The sequence below is a fragment of the Rhodotorula paludigena genome (assembly GCF_050403205.1).
Source record: "Rhodotorula paludigena JCM10292 DNA, Rt_paludigena_JCM10292v1_ctg53, whole genome shotgun sequence".
Taxonomy (NCBI): Eukaryota; Fungi; Basidiomycota; class Microbotryomycetes; order Sporidiobolales; family Sporidiobolaceae; genus Rhodotorula; species Rhodotorula paludigena.
Window position 1 is genome coordinate 123981 of NW_027481405.1, and position 27591 is coordinate 151571.

General features: G+C 63.4%; 11 protein-coding genes across 11 annotated transcripts; 8 read left to right on the forward strand and 3 right to left on the reverse strand.

Moving 5' to 3' along the window:
• Positions 1-65: 65 nt before the first annotated feature.
• JCM10292_005381 (uncharacterized protein) lies at positions 66-4512 on the forward strand (the record flags this gene model as incomplete). Its single annotated transcript, XM_076651587.1, has 9 exons — positions 66-439; positions 613-647; positions 706-795; positions 860-1054; positions 1125-1245; positions 1316-1571; positions 1634-1687; positions 1748-1807; positions 1873-4512. 9 exons carry the CDS (start codon positions 66-68, stop codon positions 4510-4512), a joined length of 3825 nt encoding a protein of 1274 aa, XP_076502893.1.
• An 809-nt stretch (positions 4513-5321) lies between these two features.
• Positions 5322-6755, forward strand: JCM10292_005382 (lytic polysaccharide monooxygenase auxiliary activity family 9 protein; the record flags this gene model as incomplete). The annotated part of the gene is made up of 9 exons (XM_076651588.1): positions 5322-5404; positions 5486-5541; positions 5599-5655; positions 5713-5784; positions 5850-6016; positions 6079-6198; positions 6262-6372; positions 6493-6541; positions 6586-6755. The coding sequence occupies 9 exons, from the start codon at positions 5322-5324 to the stop codon at positions 6753-6755; spliced, it is 885 nt and encodes a 294-aa protein (XP_076502894.1).
• A 271-nt stretch (positions 6756-7026) lies between these two features.
• Positions 7027-7759, forward strand: JCM10292_005383 (uncharacterized protein; the record flags this gene model as incomplete). The annotated part of the gene is made up of 6 exons (XM_076651589.1): positions 7027-7071; positions 7132-7251; positions 7343-7386; positions 7447-7487; positions 7546-7566; positions 7626-7759. 6 exons carry the CDS (start codon positions 7027-7029, stop codon positions 7757-7759), a joined length of 405 nt encoding a protein of 134 aa, XP_076502895.1.
• Positions 7760-8002: 243 nt separating this feature from the next.
• On the reverse strand, positions 8003-11649 carry JCM10292_005384 (uncharacterized protein; the record flags this gene model as incomplete). The annotated part of the gene is made up of 10 exons (XM_076651590.1): positions 8003-8230; positions 8289-8380; positions 8443-8694; positions 8759-9182; positions 9239-9909; positions 9982-10104; positions 10165-11034; positions 11100-11400; positions 11460-11553; positions 11609-11649. The coding sequence occupies 10 exons, from the start codon at positions 11647-11649 to the stop codon at positions 8003-8005; spliced, it is 3096 nt and encodes a 1031-aa protein (XP_076502896.1).
• Positions 11650-11935: 286 nt separating this feature from the next.
• JCM10292_005385 (malate dehydrogenase) lies at positions 11936-13573 on the forward strand (the record flags this gene model as incomplete). The annotated part of the gene is made up of 5 exons (XM_076651591.1): positions 11936-11975; positions 12047-12264; positions 12633-12811; positions 12939-13377; positions 13439-13573. The coding sequence occupies 5 exons, from the start codon at positions 11936-11938 to the stop codon at positions 13571-13573; spliced, it is 1011 nt and encodes a 336-aa protein (XP_076502897.1).
• A 563-nt stretch (positions 13574-14136) lies between these two features.
• JCM10292_005386 (uncharacterized protein) lies at positions 14137-15380 on the forward strand (the record flags this gene model as incomplete). The annotated part of the gene is made up of 4 exons (XM_076651592.1): positions 14137-14412; positions 14494-14941; positions 15002-15180; positions 15246-15380. The coding sequence occupies 4 exons, from the start codon at positions 14137-14139 to the stop codon at positions 15378-15380; spliced, it is 1038 nt and encodes a 345-aa protein (XP_076502898.1).
• A 172-nt stretch (positions 15381-15552) lies between these two features.
• Positions 15553-16501, reverse strand: JCM10292_005387 (ASF1 family histone chaperone; the record flags this gene model as incomplete). The annotated part of the gene is made up of 5 exons (XM_076651593.1): positions 15553-15688; positions 15757-16037; positions 16123-16238; positions 16307-16395; positions 16482-16501. The coding sequence occupies 5 exons, from the start codon at positions 16499-16501 to the stop codon at positions 15553-15555; spliced, it is 642 nt and encodes a 213-aa protein (XP_076502899.1).
• A 1250-nt stretch (positions 16502-17751) lies between these two features.
• Positions 17752-19645, forward strand: JCM10292_005388 (uncharacterized protein; the record flags this gene model as incomplete). The annotated part of the gene is made up of 6 exons (XM_076651594.1): positions 17752-18569; positions 18631-18721; positions 18777-18956; positions 19023-19271; positions 19331-19500; positions 19567-19645. The coding sequence occupies 6 exons, from the start codon at positions 17752-17754 to the stop codon at positions 19643-19645; spliced, it is 1587 nt and encodes a 528-aa protein (XP_076502900.1).
• A 189-nt stretch (positions 19646-19834) lies between these two features.
• JCM10292_005389 (uncharacterized protein) lies at positions 19835-21044 on the reverse strand (the record flags this gene model as incomplete). Its single annotated transcript, XM_076651595.1, has 3 exons — positions 19835-20738; positions 20813-20872; positions 20962-21044. 3 exons carry the CDS (start codon positions 21042-21044, stop codon positions 19835-19837), a joined length of 1047 nt encoding a protein of 348 aa, XP_076502901.1.
• A 603-nt stretch (positions 21045-21647) lies between these two features.
• PAN3 (PAN-complex poly(A)-binding subunit PAN3) lies at positions 21648-24760 on the forward strand (the record flags this gene model as incomplete). The annotated part of the gene is made up of 12 exons (XM_076651596.1): positions 21648-21871; positions 21957-22142; positions 22200-22362; positions 22433-22651; positions 22715-23057; positions 23136-23252; positions 23320-23741; positions 23814-24043; positions 24131-24256; positions 24361-24499; positions 24569-24646; positions 24713-24760. 12 exons carry the CDS (start codon positions 21648-21650, stop codon positions 24758-24760), a joined length of 2295 nt encoding a protein of 764 aa, XP_076502902.1.
• A 459-nt stretch (positions 24761-25219) lies between these two features.
• JCM10292_005391 (mismatch-specific DNA-glycosylase) lies at positions 25220-26371 on the forward strand (the record flags this gene model as incomplete). Its single annotated transcript, XM_076651597.1, has 5 exons — positions 25220-25520; positions 25590-25729; positions 25782-25858; positions 25917-26133; positions 26198-26371. The coding sequence occupies 5 exons, from the start codon at positions 25220-25222 to the stop codon at positions 26369-26371; spliced, it is 909 nt and encodes a 302-aa protein (XP_076502903.1).
• Between the last annotated feature and the right edge of the window lie 1220 nt (positions 26372-27591).

The following is a 27591-nucleotide window of genomic DNA, read 5'->3' on the forward strand; positions in this document are numbered from 1 at the left end:
GTCCTCGCCCGCAGCCTCTCGCCGCCCGCGCTCTCGTCTCGGCCGCGCCCGTCGTGCACGCGAGCATGGCCGCAGCGACTCCAGGACCGCGCTCCCGTCAGCCCTCCCCGCACGCACAGCCCCCGCCCCAGCCCCAGCTCCAGCCGCAGCCCTCGTCCTCCTCGAGGGCACCCTCGCCTGCACCGGCACCCGCCCCCGCCCAGCTCGGCCCCGCCCACGCACACCTCGCACACACCCTCCACCCGCACCCCGCCCCGCCCCTCTGGCGCGACGGCGTCTCGTACCACCATGCCCCCGCCCTCTCGCACTACCTCGAGTCCAGCTTTGTGCCCTCGGTCGTGCCCCAGCCAGACGAGTACCACGCAAAGGAGCACGCCCGCCAGTACCTCGAACAGCTCGCAGACCAGGTCTCGCCCGGCGCAAAGCTCCTCCCCTTCGGGTCCGTCGCTCCATCTTCATCGCTGGCCCTCCGTCCTCGGCAACTTGCGCTCCCCCGCACGCCCGCCTGGGCCGCCCTGCACAAGCGCATAGCATCTCGGCACCTTCATAAGCAGTCGCAAGGCACTTTAGCCCGACCGGACTCCGCGCTGACCTCGCTCTCCCGTTCCTCAGCTCGATGGCCAATGGCTTCGCCCTCAAGAACTCGGGTCCGTCGCCCGCTCTTCCGCTCTACAGACGTTCACTGACGTACGAATATACCCGCAGACATGGACCTGTGCTGCTTCCTCGCCAAGGACGCCCCCGTGCGATCACCCTCGGAGCTCGTCGAGCTGTTAGGCCGCCTCATCGAGCAGGGTGCGCCCCTCTCGCTCCTTCTCGCCTTGTTCTCGGCCAGCTGACCCTCGGCATCACCCCGCAGAGACCAACTTCTACGTCAAGATGCTCCCGCGCGCACGAATACCCATCATCAAGCTCACCATGCCCCCGACCCCCGCCTGTCCCGCCGGCATGGCCTGCGACATTGGCTTCGAGAACCGCCTCGCGCTCGAAAACACGCGCCTGCTCCTCACCTACGCCATGGTCGACTCGCGGTTACGCACCCTCGTCCTCTTCCGTGCGTCGCCGGTCTTCCCTCTCCACCTCGCCTTCCGGGCACACGCTGACATTTGCTCGGACGTGTACAGTCAAAGTCTGGACCAAGCGGAGAAAGATCAACAACCCGTATCGCGGGACGCTCAGCTCGTATGGCTACGTGCTGCTCGTCATCCACTTCCTCGCGCACGTCAAGCAGCCGCCCATCCTTCCGTGCGTCCTCGTATCTCCGCCTTGCACGTTGCAAGCCGCCACCATGCTGACCCTGCGTCCCCGCTCGCAGCAACTTGCAACGCCTCCCCCTCCCCAATCCGTCTTCGCTCGAAGAGCTCACGTACGAAGGGCACGACATCTCCTTCTTCGACGACCTCGACGCGCTCCCGTCCGTGTTCCAGACGACCAACGCCGACTCGGCCGGCGAGCTCTTGATCGACTTTTTCCGCTACTTTAGCAAGGACTTTGGGTACGCGCACCAGGTCATCAGCATCCGCAGCGAGGGCGGGACCATGCCCAAGGTGCAGAAGGGGTGGCATACCGACGTGCGTCCGGCTTTCTTCACCTCGCTAGGACCGCGGTGTGGCTGACGGAGCGAGGCGTGCAGTTCGAGTTCGATCCGGAGGTCATCGTGCGCGACCAGCACAAGCTGTGCATAGAAGTGCGTCTCCCGCTCTTCTGCCATCCTCGAGCACCGTTCCTGATGCACTAGGACGCGCAGGACCCGTTCCAGCTAGACTACAACGTCGCCCGTACCGTCACGCGCGACGGCCTGTACACCGTCAGCCTCGCTCTCCTACCCCTTTTCCTGCGCGCGCCTGAAGCTCACTCCGAGTCGACCTGCAGATCCGCGGCGAGTTCATGCGCGCCTATCGCATCCTCACGACCCCGACCCCATCCTCGCGCCGCGCCTCGTCGTCGCACGCCCACAAGCCTGCTCCGAGCGGCGTCTCCTCATCCGCGCCTCCCTCGCGCTCACCCACCCCTACACCCGCTGGGTCCTCCGCCTCGGCCTCTCCCGCCTCGTCTGCAGTAGGCGACGAGGTCAACGCGCTCATCGCGAGCCTGTGCGAGGAGCGCGAGGACTACCTCCTCATCCACCCGGCCGACGACCCGCTCGCGCACCTGCACCACCAGCACCCGCATCAGCATTACCACCCGCACCACCACCATGTCCCGCCCCAGCAGCAGCACCACCCGGGGCTGCAGCACCCGCAGCCAGGGTATCACCACGCCGCGAGCGGCTACGGACCCGCAGCGGCGGCAGCAGCGGGAGGGTTCGGTGGCGCGGGCGGAGCGGCCGCAAGCCGCGGAGGGCAGGGAGCAGGAGCGGCGGCGCTGCAACCGGGGCAGAAGAGTCCGCGGCGGCGGAGCGCGCCGAGTCCGAGACTCGCACCGCCGCCTCCGCAGGGTCCGCAGCAGCAGCAGCTGCAGGCGGGGACTGGCGAGACGGAGGGTGAAGGGTCGGCGGAGGCGTCGGGGCTTGGCGAGCCGTTTGACCCGAAGACGGCGGCGACGAGCGCGAGCGCGAGTCCGAATGGGAGCTCGCAGCCGTTGCCTCAGCAGCAGCAGCAGGCTGGACAGCCGAGTCTCGAGCGGCGCAGCTCGTGGGACGGCGGGCATGCCGCGTCGACTGCGCCTGCGGGCGCAGGATCAGCGACAGCGGCGGTCGACCTGCACCGCTTCTTCCAGAACCCGCCGGCGTCGTCGAGCGCGAGCGACGCGGCAGCGGGGCCGAGCACGCCTGTGCAGCCGCCTTCGGGCGGGTCGAGCGGGCTCAGGGGTACCGTTTCGCTTACGGCGCCCTCGAGCCCGGACATGGCCGCGTCGTCGGCCTATTTCGCGGGGCACCCGACTGCTTACCACGGCGGTGCAGCGGCAGGCGGGTACGGCGGCGGGCGCGGGTACCGCTACGGCTCGTCGTCGGCGGGGTACGGCGCGACGCACGTCGGCCCGCGCCTTGCCGCGTCGTCCGTCCCGCGCAACCCGCACACGGCCCACCACGCCTACACCAACCCGTACGCGGCGGCCCCTGCGCCCATCCCGTACGCGTCGGGCTCCTCGGCGGCGTACCCGTCTGCGCTGCCACATCCACCGCCGCAGGCCGGTCCGCACGCCCGACATCCCTCCGCTGGTCCGCCCACAGGCGGTCCGACCGTCGGCCCGGCGCCCATCTTCCCCGAGGAGGACCGCGCCGCGATCGCGCGCGCGTCCGAGATCACGTTTGGCAACTTTCCCGAGCTCCTCCCGCTCCTCCCGCTTCCCTCGTACGCGCACTACCACGCCTCGGGCGGGAGCGCGGCGTACCTCGCCGGGAGCGGCGGGTGGGGGTCGACGCCGTATGGGATGGGACTCGGCGCGCAGGGGCGCAGTGGGAACCGGACGCACGGGCCCGGAGGCGGCTTGCCCCGTCGGGGAGGAGATGCGAAGGGCGGTGCGGGCGCGCGGAGGAGCCTCGGCGACGAAGCGCTCGTCGTCGAGGAGGAAGACGGCGTCGACGGAGATGACGATGACGGTGACGACGAGGAGGACTTGGCCGCAGGGCGTGGCCGCGCATTCGCGAACGGGACGGCGCCCGCTCGGTCGGAGCACGGCGCGGCGGCGACGGCGCGCGTGAGGGGCCGCAGCGCGCCGCATGTCCGCATGGGCCCCGATGGGCGCGAGACGCTCCTCTTTGGCGCGATCGAGGTCACGCTGCCGCGGGCCGAGGACGTCGAGGAGGCCGATCAGGAGGACGGCGTCGAGGACGAGGAGGGAGGCGAAGGCCCGGAGACGCGGACGGTGGAGGGGTCGAGCAATCCGTCCATTACCGAGTCGGCTGCTTCACCGCAGCAGGGGGCGGCGACTGGGGACGAGGAGCGCGAGGTCGCCTTCCTCGGGCCAGCGCCTACTTCGGCGAAAGAGGCGGCGACGACCGACGACATCCCCACGCACGCCGTCGCTTCCATTCCGCTGTTGACGACGCAGCCGCCAACGCCGGCAAAGGCGGCTCCCGCCGAGATCAACGGGGAAGACTCGACCGCTTCGCCGAGCAGGCCTAGCCGGACCCGCCCCTCCTCGCCTCTCGGCGAGTCTTCCCCACCCGTCGTCAGTGACGAGCCTCTGCCTCGAGCAGCGTCGCCGTCCTCGAACGGCTTCGCTCCGCCAGCACTCCTGCCGGCGAAGGAGCCTTCCACACCCTCATCGCCTTCCTCGGCCCGTCGCCCGTCCACCGCGTCTTCCGCCTCGCGCAGCCCGGCAAGCCCGCTCGCTGCTGCAGCACAATCCGACCTGGCGAATGGCATCGCCGAGCTGCACCTCGACACCGCTGCGGGTGACGCGCCGTCTGCGCTGCCGTCGCCAAAGAGCCCGCGCAGCCCGAAGGCGGAGAAGCGCGCGCGGCAGAGAGAGCGGCGGCGATCGAGCGTCGCGAGCTTGGCCAGCTTGGCGAGCAGCGCGGCGGCGTCGCCAGCGCTGTCGGAGCGCGTGCAGGAGGATGCGGCTTGATGCCCTTCCCCCTTCGCCGTCGCCCTCAGATCTCGCCCGTCGTCGTCGGCTCCATGTTGTACACCCCTGACGGCGCTGGAAGGTTTTTCTCGCGGGTCGGAAGGTCATGACTTGTCGGAGGGGGGGCTTTCTCTCCGAAGTCCACCTCGTCGGCCGCTCTCCATTGTTGCACACATCTTGCTTCGCCCTCTCTGCGCATTTCCTCTCGCACCTTTTGCACATTAGCATATCGTATCTCCCGTCGTTCCTCCCTTACTGCAGCAGCAACGTGCACCATCGTCCTGGAACCTCTCGTCGTCTTCTCCGATTCGCTTCTGACTGCGTAGTCTTCCGAGCTGCGTCCGAAAGCATGCAGAAGCCTGGAGCGCACGCGAGGAATTCGAGGCTGCGACCGGAGCTCGCGAGAAGAAGAAACGTTCCCAGAGCGGCGGTCCACGACTTGGCCGCGTGCGTCTCTTGCCTTCGCAGACTCGATTCTCACGCTGCGCTCGCCGGTGCCGGCCTCGCAGAACTGTCCTCAGGCATTTCCAGCTTCCGTGTGCCCCGCTCTACCGTGCTTCGATTGCCTGCGGTTCCCTCTTCGCCTCGCTCGTCGCGAGGCATTGATCGAACACATTCCACTGCCGTTCATTCCGAACGCAAGCTTGACCTTCTGTCGGCTCTTGGCGTTGTCGATCTACCTTTGCTCGTGGGCCGAACTGCGCCTTTGAGGCGCGGAAAGAGTGCGCGACTTCCGCCTTGCCCCTCTTCCCTTCGTGCTCGCGCGCTCTTCCCGCTGTTCCTTGCCTCGTGCTTGCTGTGCTGCTCAAATGGCTCTGCGCGCTTCCATCTTTGCTGCGCTCGCGTTCGGCACGGCGCAAGTGATGGGACATGCCTACGTGACGACTGTTTGGTGGGCTCCTCCCTCTTGTTTGGTGGGCTCCTCCCTCTTCTGCCAGCTTCAGACGGCCTACCCTGACCGTTGCGTACAAAGGGTCAACGGCAAAGACACGTGGGATCGCTCGCAGGTCGGTCAGGCCGCCACCTACTGTGCGAGACCCTCCCTTGTTCTGCAGGAATCGCAAGACTCATCTTTGCCTTGCGCAGTGCGTCAGCCTGCGTCAAACTCGCCGGTCACAGACTTGTCGTCGCCCAATCTTGCGTGTGCGTTATTCTGAAGATGGGCGGGACCCCATTGAGGCTGACCTGCTCGCGCACCAGGCAATACTCGCGGTTCGACACCCGTCAGCGGCTTCCTCTCGGTGGCACCGGGCGACACTATTGAGCCCGAATGTGCGTTCCTATTAGCCTTATTGACGAGCAAGACAAACGTGTGCTGAGATGCGACTCTCTGTCAGGGTGGCATTCGGCTGCTCGCGGACAAGATCCTATCGACGGCTCACACAAGGGCCCGCTGACTACCTGGATTGCGCCTTACTCGGACGGCATCCCTAGCGGTGACGCCTGGGTCCAGATTGGATCCGAGGCCTTCCACACCGACACCAATCAATGGGCTGTTACGAAGGTACGGTAACTCGTGAACATCTGCGCTTCATGGCAGGCACACTGACGCTGTATCGCCTGCAGATGATCGCGAATCGTGGGCGCAACACCGTCAAGGTCCCGGCCAATCTTGCCCCCGGTCGCTACCTCGTCCGGTTCGACTTGCTTGCCCTGCACGAAGGACAGTCACCGGGTGGTGCGCAGGTACGCTCAGCGTTACTTGTCTGTCTCCAGCGCTCTATAACTCTGACACTCCCTCTATCGCAGTTCTACCCCTCCTGCGCTCAGATCGAGGTGACTGGCTCAGGCTCGACGGCCTTGCCCTCCGGCGTTGCAATCCCCGGCTTCTATACTTCGAGCACGCCTGGCGTTGTCTGGGTGCGTGCTCCCCCTTCTTCCGGCCCGAACAGTTCGGCATTGACCAGTACCTTGCCTGCAGAACGTACGTGTATACGCAGACTGCTCGAATCTTCGCACGCTAGATCATCTTGCCCACAGATCTACTACTCGAGCTCCTATAACGTCGAGCGCGACTATGTTGCACCCGGTTTGTTGAACATCTCTCATAAACAACGCCTCGCTTACTGTCAGAGAGCGCAGGTACTGGCATCTGGGATGGAACGGCGCCTTACTCCACAGCCACTTGCCGCGAGGTTGTCTACGGTCTCGCTCCTGCCGGTTACTGCCAGAGTGGTGCTACCGTCCCTCCGCCGTCAACCTCAACCTCATCTTCTCCCAACAACGGTTCGAGCAGCGCGTGAGTACCCGTCAGTAATGCCGCGATCCTCTCTATTCACCTGTTGTGTGTGACGCAGCACTACCACGACCTCGACTTCTTCCACGCCATCAACGGCGCCTGGGTGCACTGGCATAGCCAGCAGCTACGGTCAGTGCGGCGGAAGGAGCTACAGCGGGCCCACCTGCTGTGCGTTTCTCTCCACAGCTAGGAAGGAAGACATTGCCTTAACAAGTTTGCGCACCTGCAGGTCCCGCTAGCTGGTCGTGTCAAATCCTCAACGACTACTACCACCAATGCCTGCCGGAAGCTGCAACGACCTCGCACAGTACCTTGACAACGTGCGCCTCTTTTTTCAAAGCGAAACGCTTTGTCCTTGACGCATATGATATGTCGTGCAGGACATCGTCAAGTACCACGAGCACAACGACAAGTCCAGCCTCGTCCTCGGCATCCGCATCAAGCACAAGCACGACGTCTGCTTCGTCGACTCCTTCCTCTCCCTCTTCCTGCGCCAGCCAGTACGCTCAGTGTGGTGGACAAGGCTTCTCTGAGTCCACCTGCTGCGTTTCGGGATGGTCGTGCACCTATTCGAACCCGTGGTACAGCCAGTGCCTGCCGAGCTCAACCGTCCCGACAACCTCCGTCGCACCTCCGTTCGTTGTGTAAGCTGATTTGCCTCGGAGGCGAGACTGACATCTTTCGACTGAACGGAGCACCACTTCGACCGCTCCGGATGCCGAGATCACGGACTACAGTATGTTGCTCCTCGAGCTCCGTGACATGAATAGGAATCTAACGATCCTCTCCAACAGGCTCTTGCATGCGTGTCTACAGTCAGATCCGCTCCCTGTGAACAGCCTGATTTGTCTGCTGACAAGTCTCGCTCGTGCAGACCGCTGCCTCGACGCCGCGCAACCGAAGAACGGTGGTCCCGCCGACTTCAGCCAGTGCACAAATAATTGCTCATCCTGGCAGCGTCTACGCAGCCGGCGCTTGAACAAGCGCTTCGGATCAATCCGTATGTGAGGCATCAGACTCCCCGTACCGTCTTTGGTCCTTTCTCCGCGTCTTTCGTCCTTTCTTCAGGCTCCGTACCTCTCGCTTATAGGATACCTTCCTCCCCTCATCTAAGCTTGCGTGGGCGGCCTGTGCACTATGCGGAAGGCAATACAAATAAGAAAAAGCCAAGACGCTACGAAAGACGAGACGAACGAGACAAGGAGGCTACGACAACAGGAGAGATCCGTCACAGAGCGCCGAGGCGCGCTCCTACAGGTGGCTGTGTACCTCCCAGTCCTTCTCGCGGTCCTCCTCCGTGCGACCTGTCAGTCGGTCGAGCCCGCCGTCGAATGCAGCGGCGAGCGCGTCTTCAATGCGCTCGACGTAGCAGAACTCGAGCTCGTCGCGGACCTGCTGCGGTAGGTCGGCTTCGACATCGCGCTTGTTGCGCTTGGGCATGATGATCCGTGTGATGGACGCGCGGTGCGCGGCGAGGACCTGTGAAAACGCGAGCGTCAAAGACGAGGAAGGGGCTTGGAAGGAAAATGAGGCACACCTTCTCCTTGATACCGCCGACCGGCGTAACCGCCCCACGGAGAGTGACCTCGCCAGTCATGGCTACGCCCTTCCGGGGTGCAATGCCCCGCACTGCAATTTGAGAAGGTCAGCCGATCAGCGCAAGGTAAGCACGGCGGGAATCTAGGACGCACTGAGCGAAACGATCGCAACGACCATGGCGACACCAGCGCTGGGCCCGTCCTTGCGCACCGCACCGGACGGCATGTGCAGGTGGACGTCGACGCTCTTGAAGACGTTGACCTCGCGGTTCGGCGCAATACCAAGGTCGTACGCATGCGCCTTCACCCACGCGAGCGCGACGCGAGCGGACTCCGAGATGACATCGCCAAGCGAGCCAGTAAGAGCGAACGAGCCTGAACCAGGAAGGTGGGTCGTCTCGATGTCTGCGGTGGCGAACAAACAGATTAGTTCGGACGGCCTGCAAGGCAGGCCACAGAGGATACGCACGCAGGATGCCGCCGTTCCCACTGCCCTGGTAGGCCATGCCCGTCGCAACGCCGATGCGGCCCTCCTTGTCCAGCTCCTCCGGATCCCACCTGCTCGGCCCCAAGATCCGCTCAACGTCGGCTTCCGTGACCTCAACACGATGCCCTGCGCGCTTGACCGCCTCCTCAATCCCCTCCGACGTCGGATCTGCATCCGTTGAGCCCGACATCGTCGCATCGCGCGCTTCGGCGTATTCGACCGCCTTGGCGCGGCAGATTGCACCGATTTGGCGCTCGAGCGAACGCACGCCCGCCTCGCGCGTATAGTGCGTGATGAGGAAGAGCAGCGTTTCGTCCGAGACGCTGAAGACCGAAGGCGAGAGCGCATTTGCCTTGAGCTGCTTGGGGAGAAGCGACTGGCGAGCGATGTGAAGCTTCTCGTTGTGCTGCGAGCGAGACGAATCAGCATCGCCGCTCCAATAGTGTAGCACATGGGACACACCACATAGCCGCTCAGCTCGATCGCTTCCATGCGGTCATACAGCGGCTCGGCGATCGTGTCGAGCGAGTTGGCCGTCGCGATGAAGAGGACCTGGGACAGGTCGAGCGGCACGCCGAGGTAGTGATCTTCAAACGAATTGTTCTGCTCCGGGTCGAGCACCTCGAGGAGCGCCGCGCTCGGGTCGCCGTGGTGGCTGCTCAGGCCGAGCTTGTCGACCTCGTCGAGGAGCACGACCGGGTTCGACACGCCGCACTTGCGCAGCGCGCCGACAATCTTGCCCGGCATGGCGCCAACGTACGTGCGTCGGTGCCCGCGGATCTCGGCCTCGTCGCGCACGCCGCCGAGCGAGACGCGGACGAACTTGCGGCCCATGGCGTCGGCGAGAGAGCGCGCGATGCTCGTCTTGCCGGTGCCGGGCGGTCCGTGCAGCAGCAAGATCGGCGCCTTGTATGGTGGGTGAGATGGCTTGGCGGCAACGACGGGCGCCATAGGCGGGACGTCGGGAGCCGGCGGCGCATTCGGGTCGCGCAGGACGACGGCCGTCTCGGCGACCACGGACTCGGTGATGCTACCAGGCGTTGCGGCAGACGATGCGGCGATATCGGCGTCCCACGCTTCTTGCTGCAACCGGAGGACGGCGAGCCACTCGAGCAAGCGCTTCTTGATCTTGTCTGCGGGAGCGCGAAGAGCACGATGCTCTGGTCAACTACACTCGCCTCGGTAGCGGAGCGTTCGTCACACACCAAGACCATAGTGATCGTCGTCGAGCTTCTTGCGTGCGCGTGCGACGAAGTCCTTCGATAGCGCAAGCGGTGTCGCCTCCGCGCTAGTCCAGGGGATTGCGAGGAGCGTGTCGAGATAGTTCCCTGCTCATAGAAGGGTGTAAGCACCTCTCAGGAGGAACGCAGGAAAAAAAAGCGACGAACGGATAACGCCGTGCTCGGCACCCTGCGGCGGCGTCTTCTTGAGGCGCTTGAGCTCGCGCACGGCGATCTTCCTCGCCTCGTCCGAGAACGACTTGGCCTCGAGCTTCTTTTCGAGCTCTGCGAGGTCGTCTTCGTCTTCGTCGTCCTCCGACGCGCCTGCCTGTCCTGCCGGACCCCCTGCCCTGCCGGACGGGAGCTTCCTCCTCACTTGTCCCGTACCCGCCGTCTGCCCGCTTCCGCGCCTTGCGGCGGGAGGCGCCCGCCCGTCTTCGGCGGCGAGCTCCTCGAGCTCCTGCCGGATCGCGAGCAGCTGCTGGAGGAGAACGTGCTCGCGCTGCCTGCGCGCGAGGCTCTTGCCCACGCGCTCGTCGATGCGCGAACTGAGCTTGAGCGCCTCGGTTACGCGCGTGACGATCTCGACGGCGGCGCGGACGCGCGCGACGGGGTCGACGAGCGAGAGGAGGAAGAGCTTGTCCGAGTGCGTGAGGCCGGACGAGGGGGCTGTCGAACGCGGGAGCGTGCCAAAGAGGGAGTCGACGAATGCAGGCGCAGAGGAGAATGTCAGGCGCGAGTGAAGGGAGCGAAGCCGTCGAGCGAAGAGAGGCGGGAGCGGCGAGGCGGACTGCAGCGAATCGAGCAGCGTCGCGCTCGAATCGCGCAGCGATGCCAAGAGGGCGGCATCGGACGAGCCGAGTTGAGTGGCGTCGGCGTCGTAGTAGGTCGTGACCGAGGCAGAGTAGAAAGGTGCAGCCGGGTCGAGCGCCGAGGGTGAGAACGAGAAGCGCGCGAGTCCCTCGACGACAACCAGGAAACCGCCGCCCGAAGCTCCAGAGACGCGCTCGAGGCGAACGATGCGGGCCAAGGTGCCGACTGCGAGAAGCGCGAGGGAGGTCAGCCGTGCAAGCGGTCGCGCGCGGAACGGAACTCGGACGCACATTCGAAGAGGTCGCCCGGGTCTGGCTTGCCGTCCTCGAGCTTTCCGAGCTGCGAGTCGGCGTCGTGCGGCACGCGGATGATCTGCAGGCCGGACTTGGCCTTGCTCTGCTCGTCGCGCGTGGGATTGCCGTCGGGCTGCAGAGGCGGGAGGACGGCATCGTCGGCACCCTTGGCTGCCGGCGGTGCGCGGTTGGCAGCGTCTGAGAGTGTGTTTGCGACCGAGTTGGTCGCCTTGAGCGGGACGCAGCCGATGACGAGGGGCGAGGTTGCCGGTTGGCCCGATGATGAGGACGACGCGGACTGAGGGGGCGTCTCGGGGTCAGTGGCGGGCTCGACTGGGGGCAGTGAGGGGCGCGCACGTTGACGACCGAGCGGACGAGGGCGACTGCGGCCCTGCTCGAGAGCTGGATCGAGATGACGAGCGACGGGAACAGCGAGTGGTCCGGCGGAAGGCTGTTGAGGAGGGTCAGCGCGGGCAGCGAGGGGCGGGGGAGCGGGCTCGACGGACGGCAGGAGGGGCAGCGGGTCGCGCACAGGCACTCTGGCCATGGCTCGGGCGGGCGAGCGGCGAGGGTCGAGGGCGACGCTGTCCGTTCCGAGCGGGGCCGACGGGGGCGACAGAGCGCGGGCACGCTGCCGTCGCTGCACGCCGTCGTGCGGGGCGTGCTGGACTGGAGGGTGTAGCGTGTAGCTCACTCTGCCCGCTCCTGCCCTCGAGACTCGCCCACAGCGAGCGCGGCGCGGCCCGCGGGCAGCTCAGCCTCGTCCCGACTCGGCTCGCGGCTCTTCCGCTTCTTCCCTTCACTCCGCCTCACGCCAAACTCTCAAAGACACCATGCCCGGACTCAAGGTTGCTGTGCTCGGCGCTGCTGGCGGTGAGCACTTCCCTGCACGCCCCTGCAGCTCGCGCTCACCTGCCTCTCTCCCCTCCGCCTCGTCGCCGCAGGAATCGGCCAGCCGCTCTCGCTCCTCGTCAAGATGAACCCCGCCGTCACCGACCTTGCTCTCTTCGATGTCGTCCCCGTCGTGCGCGGTGTCGCTGCCGACTGCAGCCACGTCGACTCGCCGGCGACCACCGCTGGCTACACCAAGGACGACGACGGCCTCAAGCAGGCGCTTACGGGCGCCGACCTCGTCATTATCCCCGCTGGTGTCCCGCGCAAGGTCTGTCTGCCTCTTCCTCGGCCCTCTGCGCTTGCTCGCGCCGTGTTGGGCTCGTGTGGGGAGTCGTTGAGCGCCCCGAGCGGTCCTCGCGTCGAGCCGCGGCTGGCGACTGCCTGCGCTCTTTAGCTGGGCCCTTGCTGGGCATGGTGCGCTGCACGATGGCGAAGGTATCGCTTGTTGGGACCGTAGTCCCTGGCGTGCCGTCGTTCGCAGTGGGGCTGTGTCGCCGCGTGTGGTCCCCGCATCGATCTTCCCCTCAATCCTCTCCACCTTGATGAGACGCGGCGTGTTGACCTTGGAACCTTCCTCGCACCCTCCCAAAATTGCCTCGTCTTTCTTTCGCCGACCTCGCGCGTGCACGATGACAGCCCGGCATGACCCGCGACGACCTCTTCAACATCAACGCCGGCATCGTGCGCGACCTCGCGCAGGGCATCGCCGACTTCTGCCCCAAGGCGTTTGTCCTCATCATCTCGAACCCCGTCAACTCGACCGTCCCCATCGCTGCCGAGGTCCTCAAGGCTGCCGGCGTCTTTGACCCGAAGCGGTGCGTTTCGCAACGCTCGTGCTGCACTGCCGGCATGTGCAGATGCCTGCTGCCGGTGTAGTGTCGAGGAAGGCGTCGTTGAAGGTCACGAAAGGTGCTGACGCCGACTCGACTTACCGCGGCACAGCCTCTTCGGTGTCACGACCCTCGATGTCGTCCGCTCGTCGACCATGTCGGCGCAGGCGATCGGCAAGCCCAACTCGGCGCCCGAGTACACCATCCCGGTCGTTGGCGGCCACTCCGGTGTCACTATCCTCCCGCTCCTCTCGCAGGCCAAGCCCGCGCTCCCCGAGTCGCTCTTCTCGGACACGGAGAAGCTCAAGGCGCTCATTCACCGCATCCAGTTCGGTGGCGACGAGGTCGTCGAGGCCAAGGCGGGCGCTGGCTCGGCGACCCTCTCGATGGCGTACGCTGGGTACAAGTTTGCCGAGCAGCTCATCGGCGCCGCGTTCCAGGGCAAGAAGGGCGTCGTCGCGCCTAGCTACGTCTACGTCGCCGAGGCCAAGGACATTCAGCAGGAGATTGGCCAGGACCTCGCCTTCTTCTCGGTGCCCGTCGAGCTCGGCGTGCGTTGTCTTCTTCCCGTGTCGGAACCGAGTTCATGCTGACTTTCGTTCCTCCGCGCAGCCGAACGGTGTCGAGAAGCTCCACCCGCTCGGCCAGCTCTCGTCGTACGAGAAGGAGCTCCTCCAGGCCTGCCTGGGCGAGCTTCCCGGGTCCATCACCAAGGGCGTCAACTTCATCCAGCAGCCCAAGCTCTGACTGCCTGGTGCTAGCGCCGGCGATGCGTCGACCAAGGCGCGACTGTGAGCGACGCAGAGCTGGCGCTCGCGTCGCGCAGGCGGTGCCGTGTCCTTTCCCTCCCTTTCTCCATCTGTGTTCTTCCCCTGTTCCCGCCTTGTTCCGTCTCCTGCCCTGCAGCGACCTCGAGAAATACCAAAAGCATCGTTCTGTGCCTAGTCTCGCCCGCTGGTCGGGCGCCCTGCGCGAGAGGTCCGCTTCCGTGTCCAGTGCCAAAGCGAGCGCTATACAGGGCGCGCCCTGTGTTGTCCCTCTGTAGCTTACTCCTCTCTGCTCGGGCCAAGGCTTGCTCGCGCCGCAGAGGCGCGCACTGGGCTACGAAATGTCAGAAGACGGATTGGCCTTCTCGATCTCGTTGACCTTGTTCGGACTAGCTCAAGCAAATCCAGCAACTGGCTTTAGGTGCTCAGGGAGCAACCTGAAGTGGTTCAGAGCCACTTGCAAGCGTCCCTGCGGAGCGATACTTTGACATCTTCATCGCCCCTCCGTCATCGCGAGACTCTCCTCGACCGCCCACACTCGCCATGCGCGCCACTTCCTTGCTCAGACAGGCTGCTGGACCAGTCTCGAACGCCGACACCTACTCCAAGTCGCTCGCGTACGCCGGCGACCTCGTCCGTCGCACCGACCATGAGGCCATCTGGGCATCGTACTTCTACCCGTCGCCCGTCCAGCCAGCGTATCTCGCGCTGCGAGCTTTCAACGCCGAGATCGCTGCGCTGCCCGATCAGGTTTCGAACCAGCTCGTCGGGCGGATGCGGTTCCAGTGGTGGAGGGACGCGATCAAAGGTCTCTACGAGGTGCGTAATTCCTCAATCAGGCAGCGTGCGACTGCTTCTGGATCGTCCGTGATGTATGTGCTGATCCGCCGGCGAATACAGCACAAGGCGCCGCCGCACCCTATCCTCAACCTCCTCGGCAACCTGCCGCAACGACCTGCGCTCTCGCAGTACCACTTCATGCGGTTGATCAACGCGCGCGAGAATCACTTCAACAACCCGACCTTCCCCTCCCTGCGAGACCTCGCCGACTACAGCGCCGGAACGCAGGCCTCGCTGCTCTACCTCCTCCTGCAAGCGACCGCAGCCGGGTCCGTGCCCGATCCCGCCATGCTTACAGGCGCGACACGGCATACCCAGCCGTTCCAGCACATGGGCCATGAGCACGACCCTGTCGAGGCAGGCTCGGTGGAGATGCTCAAGGAGGCAGACGACCTGACGCTCGACCACGCCGCGAGCCACCTCGCCGTGGCGATGACCATCGCGACGCTTCTCCGGTCTATCCCGCATCATGCGTCAAAGCGGGTCAATGTGATCCCGCTCGAAGTCGGTGCGCATCGTCCGCATCCTCTTCACCCTGTCTCCGCGCTGACCTCCGTCGCCGCCGCAGCTGCGCGCCACAACCTGCGAGAAGAGGCGCTCTTCCGCCAGGGACCGAACGCAGAAGGACTGCAAGACGCGGTCGCCCAGCTCGCGGGCATTGCAGAAGCCGAGCTGCGGACCGCGAGGGAGTGCTTCCAGGGGACGACGGGAGTTCCTAAACGCGCTGTGCCCGTCTTTCTCTCAGCAGTGCGTCCTCCGACCGAATTTCCAGGTAGTCGTCGATGCTGATATCGTCAAATGCCCTCGCGCAGACCCCGACTCGCTCCTACCTCGCACGGCTCGCCTCACCCTCGGTCGACTACAACCCGTTCGAGCCGTCACTGCACAAGAGGTACTGGAAGCTGCCGTTCCAGGTCTGGGGCGACGCGCGGAAGGGGCACTTTTAGCGGACCCAGGGCATGCAACGGAGCTGCTCCTCGTCGGCACTTGCGAGCGTCGACTTCTAGCGGCTCACATCGATGGAGAACAACAGGTGCTTGCAAGCGAGCAAAGAGGCCGAACGGCTACGAAAACAAGTGGGTGAAATAGAAGAAGAAGCCGCATGTGAGCGGGCCACGATCATGCGGTTGCCTGGTACGGGTTGAAAGGCGGCGGCGGCGCGGCGGCGGTGGCTTCTCCCATCACCTGCGACGCTGGTACTCCAATCCCGCCGACAGCACCCGAAGTCATCGTTGGTACCGGCGCGGGTGCATCCCTACGAGGTAGAAAAGCGTCAGCGATACGACGCTTGCCTTCAAGGTGATAATCGGGTACTCAGCGCACCACTGGATGTTGAACTTGGTCACGCGCGGCTTGTCTGCGAGGACGCTGCGCACGAGAGTGTCGATGTGCTGGGTTGCGTCCGGCGCCTTGATCCCCTTTTCCTCCGCGCCCTCCTCCAGCGAGGCGTCGTACTGCTTCTTCAGCTCGGGGTCGCCGTGCTCCGTGTTGACGTAGTAGCCTATCCGCACGAATTCGGCGTCGTTGTAGGCGCAGGTGAGCAGGATGACCGTTACGCCGATGAGGTCGGAAGCTGGAATGCGCGACGGAAGAGGCGCCGCAGCCTGCGAGTCATTTTGATCGTCAGCCATACTCAGAAGAAGGACTGGAGCCTGGTCTGGCGAGATGCAGCTGCGAGAGACGCCGCACCTCGAACTCGAAACTGTTCACGCCGACCGGAACCGGTCCGACCATGCACGTGTCGAGCTCCTGGTCGAACGAGTCGCTCTCGGCGCTGCCAACATACGTGAGCTTCCACTCGAGATCTGCGCACAGTGTGCCGAGATGCGATCAGCAGCCGAACACTCCAAGTCAGATGAAGGAGCGGACTTGCCGTCTTGCAGAGATGCCATGCACTCGAAGGTGATTTTGAAGAGGTATGGGTCGGTGAACTTGCCCGGGTTGTTGAGGACAGTGACATCGCTGCAAGCGGAGGAGACGAAGCAGGAGGGGGGGACGGGGGTCAGCCTGCTGCTGGGCGTGTGGAAGTAGCCTGGGGCGCAGCGAACGTGATGTTGATGATGCTCATGCTGTCTGTGGATCCAAGAGCGGGCTCAGAGGAGGTAGGCGGCGGTGGGACGGCGGAGAAAGGTGAGGCGCGTCGCCTCGCGTCGCGCGAGGTCCGGGACGAGCGGGTCGCACCAAACTCTTTGGAGCTCACACACAACCGGGCAGAGTGTTCATGATGTTTGAAGCTCTCGCTGATTCGCCCTTCGTGGGAGAAACACTGCCCGCTTTTTCTTTCCGCGTCCACGGCGGCTACCACCCGCTGGATCAAGCGGAAGCATCCCTGTACGCAGCTGCTTGATTGCCTTGCCAGAGACCAACCACTGCTTCAGCTTGACCCAGCTTGACCGACAGCTGCGAGCCGCGGAAGACAAGCGGAACAAAAACTCAGACCAGCTCATTTCCTGCATTCGTGCGCAGAGCTTGGCGCAGAGGGCAAACCGGGATCTTTGCGACTCTGCTCAATGCTGACGACAGGCTGGACCTAGAACAGCATTCTGCCGCGTGATGCTCTCAATCGTCGACCGTTAATGTGTGGGTGAGATGTGGGTTCTGCAAGGCTCGAGCGGCGGCTGGATGAGCGGCAAGGCCCAGCCGCGAGCTTGGGACCATGTGATGACCGCATCGCCAGAGCGAGAGTCTGCGGAGGCGAGCAAGCAGCAGATGCCAGGGTGGGTGGAAGGCGGGTGGTGGCGCGCGCGGCACGGCTGGCGAGGCGGGCGAGGCGGCCGGAGCCAGTCTCCCGTCCACTGTACTGTACCGTCTCCTGATACAGCAGGCTCAAGTGCTGCGGGCATAAGCGGAACACTCGGCTACGATAGAAGGGAACGCAGGGCTGGCCCGGTCGTGCCTGCAGTCGTTCCGATTTAAGTCCGGCACCTTACGCCTGCTCTGCCTGCGAGGGAGCCCGGCCTGCACGCGCGGATCCCTGCCCGGCTCAAGCCAACAAGCTCGTGGTGGGCTTGGAGCCCGAACGCAATGCCCATCCATGCCTGGCTGGAGCTTCCGAGAGGCTGGTCTTCGAGGTGGCGGCTCCTCTCCTCCCCTTTTCGGCGAAACACTTCGCGACAAGCTTGTTTCACTAGTCCGGCTTCCAACGTGGCGCCGAGCTCTCGCACCCGGCATTCCGGTCTGGATCCTCTTGTGCTAGGCTCAGAGTAGGGAGGCGGCCGGAGAGACGGGTGGGCAGCGTGCCTTCATCGCGCACGTCGCCATCCTCCTCTTTGCCTCACACTGCACGGGCTTTTGCTCTGCAAGGAGCTGTCCGTCACGATGCTGCGCGGGCGCAACTCGTCGATTCGACTGCCAGATTCGCCTGATCGGCTGTCGTTTTTCGGACATTCCACTGCACCTCGCCCACCTCGTATCCGCTTGCCGCCGCCTATCGTCCTTGTCCTCCTCGCCAGCGCCAGCTTCCTCGCCGGTGTGCTTGTGCACCGAGTGCCGTCACCTGTCACGAGCCTGGTGCCGACCTTCAGCAAGGCGTTGCCGGCCCTGCCGGCCCTGCGTACTTTGAGCGCAACCAGCCCGGCATCATGTCGACCCTGCGACATTGACCCTACGAACCCGCTCTGCGAGTATGGCGATTCGGCCATCCGCGTCTCGCGAGCGTACGAAGGGTCAGGCGTGCGAGTGCGCAAAGTGCTGGCGAAGGCGTTGCGAGGCGAGAAGGTCAAGATCGGCGTATTGGGGGCGTCGGTCACTGCAGGTCACGGCCTGGATCATGGAGGCAAGGTCGTCGGGCCGGCGTGGCCTTACCGCTGGCTCGAGGATTTCCAGAAGACGTTCCCGCAAACGGAGCTCTACAATGGCGCCGCACCCGCGATGGACTCGGCTTTCTACTCCTTCTGTTACCGCACGATGGTACCGGAAACCGACATCGACATGTGGCTTGTTGAGCTCGACGTCAACAACGACTTCGCCCAGACGACGCTCGAGGCCGACGACGTTCTCTTCCGCACGCTCCTCAATCTGCCCAACGAGCCAGCTGTGATTCGCCTGTCCGTCTTTGCGCTTTCGTTCGACGACATGGCGCGTGGTGCAGCGTCAAACCTCTTACTCTCGCAATTCTTCGACATCCCCGTCATCACGTGCGGAAATTGGTGTCTTGCCCTCCTTGGACTCGGCTAACAGACGCATCCGCTGCTGCAGTATCAAGAATTTCCTCCTCCCATACCTCCTTGAGCGCCCTGACGTCGCGCCCGAGTACTTTACCAAGTTCTGGGACGGCGCGCCGGATTATGTGCGTCCTGTCGGTGCACAGCTCAGCTCCGTACTTATACCCTGTCCTATCACAGCGCCACGTCAACGTGCATGGGCACAACGCTCTGGCGGACATGCTTTCGCTATACATGGCAGAGCAGCTCTGCATCACACGACAAGAGCTCGCGCGGGGACGTCTTCTCGCTAAGGCCGACACTCCGTGGCCAACTGAGGACACCTGGGGCAAGGTACCGCGTCTACGTGCGTGGGAGAAGGTACGCAGACAGTCTCGTCGGTCTCTACGGGCGTGGATCGCAGACGGTGACGTTCCGCGCCGTCAGTTCACGGCGACTGGCCGAGTCGACCAAAGCGCCCCCGTTTGCAACTTTGCGGCGTCCAAATCGCACCCTCTCCTTCCTATGCACTCTTCGCGGGCTGCGGTCATTGGCGGGTCGCCGACAATCCACGACGAGCACATGTCGGCTGGCTGGCAGCGCGTGGAGTGGAACGACAAGGCCGCATGGTCCAGTAGCGAACCCGGTTCGGTCATTCGCTTCCCTGCTGAAGGTAGCACCGTCGGAGTTGCCGTTGTGCGTGATGTTTTGCAGTCGCGAGCACGACACAAGCCGACTTATCTTTCGCCTCGCAGTGGACCTGGTCTGGGCCGAAGAAGGGCCTGACAGCGGAGCTACCGGGTCAGGTTGCTTGCTGGATTGACGATGCCGAGGGCGATGCCGTTACGATAGACGCCTATCAAGCCGACGGACCTGCGCACTCGAAATGGACAGAGGTGCAGGATCACCTGCCTACCGAGAAGCAGTGCGTCCTACGTTCCTGCACGCACGGCCATTGCCGCTGATTTGTCTGAGCATTTGCCTTCTTCAGCGTCGTGTCTTGCCGCATCCTGGGTTCATCGTCATCAGGCGGACACGAGGTTCGGATCATGGGCCTGGTTTCGCATTGAGCAGCTCTCGTACACCTCTCCGCCTGTTCCATGTAGCCCTTTCCACCATTTAGACGGCAATCTACCACGACATGTAGCTTGGCATTTCGGATCGTGCGATCGCAGCATCAGCGCTTCAGCGTGGTCCATCGCTCGGCCGGGACATACAAGCTGGATATCACACTAAGAGGTCTACAAGGACCGGCGCCATCACGCCTCATGATCGGGTTGCGTGCGCTCGCCCTCCTTGCCCCTCCCTCTGTCCCCCTCCGCGTGCAGCGTGCCAGAAGTGCTAGCGCGACTCGCCTCACCAGTAATGTCCAGCTTGCGGCGCGATTGGCCGGAAGATGACGTCGAGGGCTCGGCATCTTCACACTTCGTCGTGCAGGAAGAGCTCGAGTCGGTCGAAGTCCGCCTTCTCGTGCCAACCGGGGGATCTGCTCGTGCAGAGTCTGATTCGAATGCGAGACCAGCATTGTCGGCGAGCGAAGTACTGGGTCGACTGTATGGTCGAAGGTTGCTGGGCGGAGCGGGTGAGGAACCGAGGCGGAAGGCCGAGAGTAACGAAGGCGAGCGGACAAAGGGAGGTTGCGGTGTTGCCGGCTGGGGTGCGTCGAGGGTCGCTGAGGGAGCTAGGTGCGCAGTCGGAGGGTAGACTGGCTCCGCGACACCAGCTCGACTCGCCCGCGAAGCCGCCTCGTACTCTGCTGCGCTCGGCAACGCAACGCTATCCTCGCCTTCGTCGCGACGGATCCGCTCGGCTGCCTCCGCTCCCGACCCTCCGCCGGCGGAATAGCCTGGCAACCCCACATCGACGTAGTAGCGCGGCAGCTCGTCTTTGAGCCCGCGCTCGGCCGTGTCGAGGTCCCAGCCGTCGTCCTCGTCCGGCCCACCAAATCGAGCGCCGCCCTCACCGACAGTATCGCCGACAGTTTGTCGTCCTCGACGCCTTCGTCGAGCCATTCCGTACGCGGAGTACGACGGGGGCGGCTCGCGGGGTATGCGCGCCGGTGCTCCATGGACATGCAGGCCGAGCCACGCGATATGTATGCCTTTGGCGGGCACAAAGTACGCGCGGAACGATGGCACGTAGTACCGGCGGATGTAGAAATACCTGCAGACGGGACCGCACGACAAGTTAGCGGGCTACGAACGCCGCGACAGGAGGTTCTCACGCGAGAGACGAACCGGGAACACAGGAGAGCGATCACGACGCCGGCAACGACAACAATCGATACCCAAGTGACCCTATCGAGACGAACGACAATGCAGGTCAGCCCTGCGGCACTGTGAACTAAGGTGGGAACCCCTTCGGCATTCGGCAGAGTGAGGCGCACCAGCTCGAGCTGAAATCACCGCCATCGCCCCCTCCCCAGTAGCCGTAGTTGTAGCCCGTGGTCCCACTGGCCGTCCACGACATGCAGGCGAAGGCGCAGAGGAAGAGGGAGACGGGCGAGGAGGATTAGCGTCGCTTAGCGTCGCTCGGGCAGCCGTGCCGAGCCTGCGAGTCGGCGGCAATGTACGCACCTCATGCTTGCGGTTCGGCGGTCGCTCCGAGTGCTGTAGTCGCGCGCCGTGAACGTCGGCCGGTGGCGCCCAGGCTAATGCGCTCGAGACGAGGGCGGGAAAGCGGTAAACGAAACCGGCGCCCCGGACGGGCGAAGGTCGGGGACGGGGAAGTCAGCAGCGATGCCGAGCTTGAGACGCTTGCTGTGCTGCAGCTCCGCGGGCAGGGCACACAGGCAACTCTTTACGCAAGCTTGATCTTGAGCAAGGCGAACGATGCACGCGGGACTCCATGAGCGCATCGTTCGGCCAGACGGGTCTCGCATTTTCAGGGAGAGGCCGTCGGCCATAACTGGTTGTGCTGCGATCTGCACCAGGGCTTAGTCCGAGAATGCTCTACTCTCACTCCAATGTGGAGTATGCGAGAGGAAGATGCGCCAGGTGTCCCCCTCTCGCGGGCGTCTCTCCCGCATCTGGGTGCTGAGTGTCGCCTGCTCGGTTGCTACACACTGACGCGATGGCGCCAGCAGGTGGCTCAGCGGCCATCGCGATCGTCAAGCCTCCGCCTGGCCACCCGGGGCTCTCGCCGACGCCCAAGCCCGCTGCTGTTCCGTCGTCCAAGGGGGACAAGCTGTGCCGCAACCTGCAGCTCTTCGGCAGCTGCAAGTACGCGGATCGCGGCTGCCAGTTCTCGCATGAGCTACCCGGCGTGCCCTCCCATCCCGCGAGCCCGGCTCCGTCGTGCGTACTCCGTTTTTAGTCGCGCAACTCGACGCGCTCCGGACGATCCGCTTACGCGACCCTGGCGGCGATCTTGTACGTGCAGAGCCTCGTCCTCGACGCCCTTGTCGACCGCTGTTGGCGCAGCTGTTTTCGTCCCTGGAGGCATCGCCGCCTCCAGCTCGCCTTCGGGCGGTCCGACGGGACCGGCAGCCGAAACTGGCGCCATGACGCCCGGCGGGACCGTGATGGTCGCACAGGCGGCAGAGTTTGTACCGCGACGTGCTGTGACGTACGTGCATGGCAGCAACTCGCGCTCGGCGCTAAGACTGATCCATTCGCTCTGCAGCCCTGCATTGTCGGAAGACGCTGCCTTCTACAGCGCAACGGGCCCTTCGGCGCACGAAGCCCCTACGGATGCTGAAGTTGGCGGCTACGAACAGGCGATGGAGGGCATGGCTCAGCAGACCCCGGACGGACTGGCGGAGTACTACCAACACGCGATGGACATGGTGCGCAAACTCCCCTGTCGCCCACCGCTGTGTGCCATTTTCATTAATACTTGCGCGGATCATGTTGCAGGGCGCCGCAGAATACAGTCAAGGCGTACCTGACCCTGCTCTCGCCCAATACGATTACTCGCACGCCCTCGCTCCGCCAGGCGCAAACGGTGGAGCTCCCGGCTTGTCGGGCGTCAGTGCAGCGGCGGCGGCGGCGGCGGCTGCTGCCGAAGCAGCGTACTACAATAACGGTATGGGGTCGCTCCCGCCGATGGGCGCGATGGGCTTCTCCCGGCAACCGGTACGGTTGCTGCCTGAAATTGACCGTGTCGCCGAGCTGACTCGACGAGTCGCCTGCGTGAAGTTGCAGTACCATCTTTACCATCCCCTCCCGTCAACAAACCCCCGCCATCTCTCCTCCACTCTCCCGTCGCGCAACGGCTCGCACTCGCCTACGACTTCGTTCTTCCTGCCGCCCGCCCTGCACATCTCGCTTACGCAGAAATCAGAAGCGAGTCAGGCGACGTCGGCAGTCGACATGAAGCTGCCAGACGAGGTAGGCGGATACACCGCGTTACTCCCGCTGGACAGGCCGCCGAGTGAAGGAGGTTCGAGCGGGGGGCTAGGCTGGAATGGGTATCGTGGATGGGTGTACAAGGCGTGGAAAGAATCCGAGGGCCGGTGTTACATGCTGCGGCGCATCGAAGGTACGATCAATCGGGTTCGGTCCGCGGGCGCGGGGAGCACGGTACAAAAAGCTGATCCTGCTGCTCCTCTTCTCGTAGGGTTCCGCCTTCAGCACGAGGCAGCGATCTCGGCGGTTGAGAAGTGGACACGCGTACGACATCCCGGACTGGTTGGCGTAAGAGAAGCGTTCACCACTCGCTCGTTTGGCGACCACTGTACGTGCTCTTATACCTTGAGTATCACCTGCACATCTGCAGAGCTGATACCTGGTTCGAACGTCAGCTATCGTCTTCGTCTACGACTTCCATCCGTGCTCGCAAACGCTGTACGAAGCGCACCTCTCCCCGGTCGCGACGCTCCCGCCCAATCCCTGGTCCACCCCGCTCACGCATCTCTACCATCAAGCGCACAACCCTGCCGCCCAGCCTGCGCCCTTCCGGCAAGGCCGGGGCGCCCTTCCCGGACCCGGTCCTGCCGCAGGCCTCGGAGCCGCGAACAGCGCTCTCCTGCCTGAACGAGTGCTCTGGAGCTACGTCGTTCAGATCGCTTCTGCCCTCAAGTGCGTGCACAGCAGCGGCCTCGCGATGCGTACGATCGACGTCAGTCGCGTCCTCGTGACGGGCAAAAATCGCGTGCGGCTGGGTGGCGCCGGCATCCTCGACTGCTTGACATGGGACGGTGGGCAGGCCATCCCGGCGCATCAGGTGCGAGCCCGTCCAGAGAGCTCCTGCTCCAGCTTTGCTGATGCCGACCTCATTCCCTTCGAGCGTTGACAGCAAGATGACCTCCTCTCCTTCGGTAAACTCATCATCGCGCTCGCTTGCGGTTCAAACACGGCGGTACATAACTTGCCGAAGAGTGTCGACCACATTTCGCGCATGTATTCACCCGACCTCAAGAACGTCGTGCTCTACCTGCTGAGCAAGCCGGGTCCGCGGAAAACGATTGAAGAAGTCCTCGTGCTCATGGGCTCACGAGTCGTGGACGAGTTGAACTCGAGTCTCGTGTACGTTGAACTGGCTGTTCCTCCGCGGCTCGTGGACGTGTTTGCACCGCAAACTCTCAATTATCGGCTTCACTCGTGGTGTTGCAGGAGCGTTGACAACATTCGTGTGCACAGTGCGGAAGACACTCTCGAACACGAGCTCATGCGCGAGCTGGAGAACGGTCGCCTTACTCGCTTACTCGTCAAGTTTGGCTTCATCAATGAGCGTCCCGAGTGCGTTTCCTTCTGCCTCTTGCTACCGAGACGTCGGGCGCCCTTCGGCGGTGCATTGCCTGGCACAACGACGAACGTTCATTCACGCTGCGCGAGAACCGCAGGTTTGACCACGATCCGCGGTGGGCGGAAACTGGTGACCGATACCTTATCAAGCTCTTCCGCGACTATGTTTTCCATCAGGTCGACGAGGCTGGCCGGCCGGTGACGGATCTCAGTCATGTGCTCACAGCTCTCAACAAGGTGGGTAATAATTGCCTTGCCCCTGCCCCGGGCACTCCATCTGATCTCGTTCATCCTTCGTCTCAATAGCTCGATGCAGGCGTCGACGAAAAGCTCATGCTTGTTTCCCGCGACGAGCAAAGCTGCCTTATTGTTAGCTATCGCGAGGTGCGTTCCGTCGATCCCGCCATCTGTCACAGCTGTCGCTCTGAGCTAACTCAACGAGGCGCGCAGATCAAGAATTGCATCGAGAGCGCCTTTGCGGACCTTTCGCGCAGCTGAGGGCGTCTGTAGATTGACAGGCAACAGCAGGGTGCATCTTCCGCGAGTTGTGTAGCTATTCCGCGCAAGCTTCTCGCGGTACGGCGAAGAGAGCTAGAGTCGCAGAACACGTCTCTTCCCGCCAGCGCCTGCGCTTACATGCATCGCGTCGCTCTCGCCGCGACGAGGCGCTGCTGCCGATCTAATGGCGCGCGGTGAAGCAGCGCTCACCTCGTACGTTCGCGCCTCTGTGGGCTCATCCCTCTTCCACGCCGGCCCTCTCCTCCTGCCATCCTTGGTCCGGGCATGAGCGTCAAAGAGGAGTGTTGCTCGTCTCCGGAGACACGGACCCAACACGCCGCCTTCGGCGCTCATCTCGAGCGATTTCGTTGTTCCCCCACCTCGTCGCGATCGGCTCGCTCGCCACGCTCGCCGTCAGCAGCGCCTGGGCACATGGACGTCGCCGATCCGAGGCCCAGCATGAAGCGCACGCGCTCGCAGGTCTCTGGCACGCCGCCTCGCCCGGACGGCACGAGCGCGTTTTTCGCGATTGCAGACGAAGAAGGCGAGGACACCCCTACGGCGGCGCCGAGCAGCCCGTCTCGCTCCGGCAGTCCCCTGCCTCGGAAGAGGGCCAAACGTCCAGCGCGGCCGATTGCCGATCCGAGCCAGTATGCTCATCTTGGGGATGACCCTCTTCCCGACTACCTCGACGACGGTCTCTCTGTACTGCTCTGCGGCATCAATCCCGGCGTCAAAAGCGCGCAACTCGGCTTACATTGTGAGTCTGATGTGGTCCGCGCTGGTTGCTGCTCTGTATGCAGTCGTATTCACCTTCTCGTCCGCACAGATGCCAATCCGACCAATCACTTCTGGAGATGCCTTGCCGAGTCGGGGCTGACCCCACGTTTGCTTCATCCGTCTGAGGGGCCGAAATTGCCGTTGTTTGGGCTCGGTTCAACGAATCTGGTCGAGCGACCTTCTGCCGAGGTGCGGGCCCGCCGGATTTTCTTGCCAGGTGGGCGCCGCTGACGTTGTGCAGATGAGCGAAATTTCGACCAGCGAGATGACCGCACGCGTGCCGACCTTGTTGCGCAAAGTGGTGCGATATCGGCCACGGTGCGAGAAGTCCATTCTGCTTCCCTTCATCATCTCGTTAACAAGCCTTCTCGTGCAGCATACTTGCGTGTGTCGGCATGAAGATTTGTGAAGTCATTCTGCGGTATCTGCACAACCAGGTTCCGGCTGTCGGCCGCCGCAAAGCCATGCCCAAGGTCAAGATCGGCCTGCAGCCCTGCACTTTCATCATCCCGGACCCGGCAGGTGAGGGGACAGACCACATAACGTACTTCTGGTGTTTGCCATCAACCAGTGCCCGTGTTGTTGAATACCAGGTACGTCCTGAATTTTTTGACCGGGCACTGTGTTCCTTGACTGGCTGGAGCTCCTCCTTCGCAGTTGACAGACAAGATCAAGATCTGGAGGCAGCTTAAGGAGGATGTTGAACGTCTTGCTGAAGTTGGTCTGGATCTCCCGGATGGGTACACCACCTACACCGCCAGCCTCCTTCCTCCTGAACCACCTGCTGCCGGCTTCATGCCTTCAGTGAAATACAAGCTCACTCTGCTGTGAAACTTGAGCAAGCTTCCAGATCAGTGTGTGTCTGCCTGATGTGCAGACGCCTTGTGCGGCTTTGTCAAGCTGATTTGCCTGTTTTTCCCAGGGAGGACGGACTGATTGGCGGAATGCCTTCTTCTGCTGGCTTCCATGCCCTACACCTGAGGTGGGACAGTTTGGAGAGTAATACTCAATTCAGCTTGAGACAAGGACCTCCCAGTCCTGCCAAAGGTATCTCGTCATCTGCCAGTCCGGCTGCGGGTTGCCTTGCACATTCACCAAGTGGTATGCGCTGGGGAGGGGGAGGGGGTCTCTGCTTTTCCTTCACCGTTGCTCCAATACTCTGCGCCGTTGGTGACAACTGGCCAGCCAGACTCGCATGACCAACCCACCTGGGCCCAAGAGTGCCTTCTCATTGCACTTTGATCTCAAAAATGAAGTTCATTGCAGCTTCTGGGGGTGAGCTCAAGGCGTCTCCTGGTCTGTCAAGCAGCGTTTTGTGCATGCTTGCAAGGAGAAAACACCGGAAGGCGCAATGCGAGCTGCAGAGCGGTGAAACAGGCTTACGGTGCTTCGCTGGCGCCAGCGTGTCCTCCATGCCTTATACACCTTGGGCGCCTTTGTGCCACCTTGCGCACTCACCTTGGGTTCTCCGTCCTTTATACGCTGCTGTCTACGGTAGGATCTGCCTATAAGCATCACACCTATAAGAAACATACGTGTGTTAGAAACTCAAGTGCCCTCCCAAACCCCTGACACCCAGCCAAAGTCCGGCGCCTGCAAGAAACAAATGTCTGCAAGAAACAGAGATGGGCGCTCCTGAGTCCCAACCTGTTCCTTGTAGGCAGATTCTACTGTACTGCAGCAACGCCATGCTCCGCTTGACAAGCCCTCAAAGCCCGCGTAATGGGGTAAGAGTGGCAGTTAGGCAAGCAGGCAAGTGCGTGTTTTGCGCCTCCAGCTCAAAGGCGCTCCCTCGTCCTGTCGACATGCCATTTTGCTCTTTCAGGCTGCACACCAACAGTTGTGACAAATTCACTGCCCTCCCAAATCAGCCGGTGGTCCAGGAAGACGTGCGGCAGCAAGGAGAGCAAGTCAAACTGTTTTGATCAAGCAATCACTGGCGGTAGACTGCCGCAGTCTGACATTGACCGTGCAAGGTCTGCAAATGTCCATTGCAAAGCAAAGTGGTCGCTACAAGAGGTCAGGGTGATTGAATCCGGTTTCAAACAGGG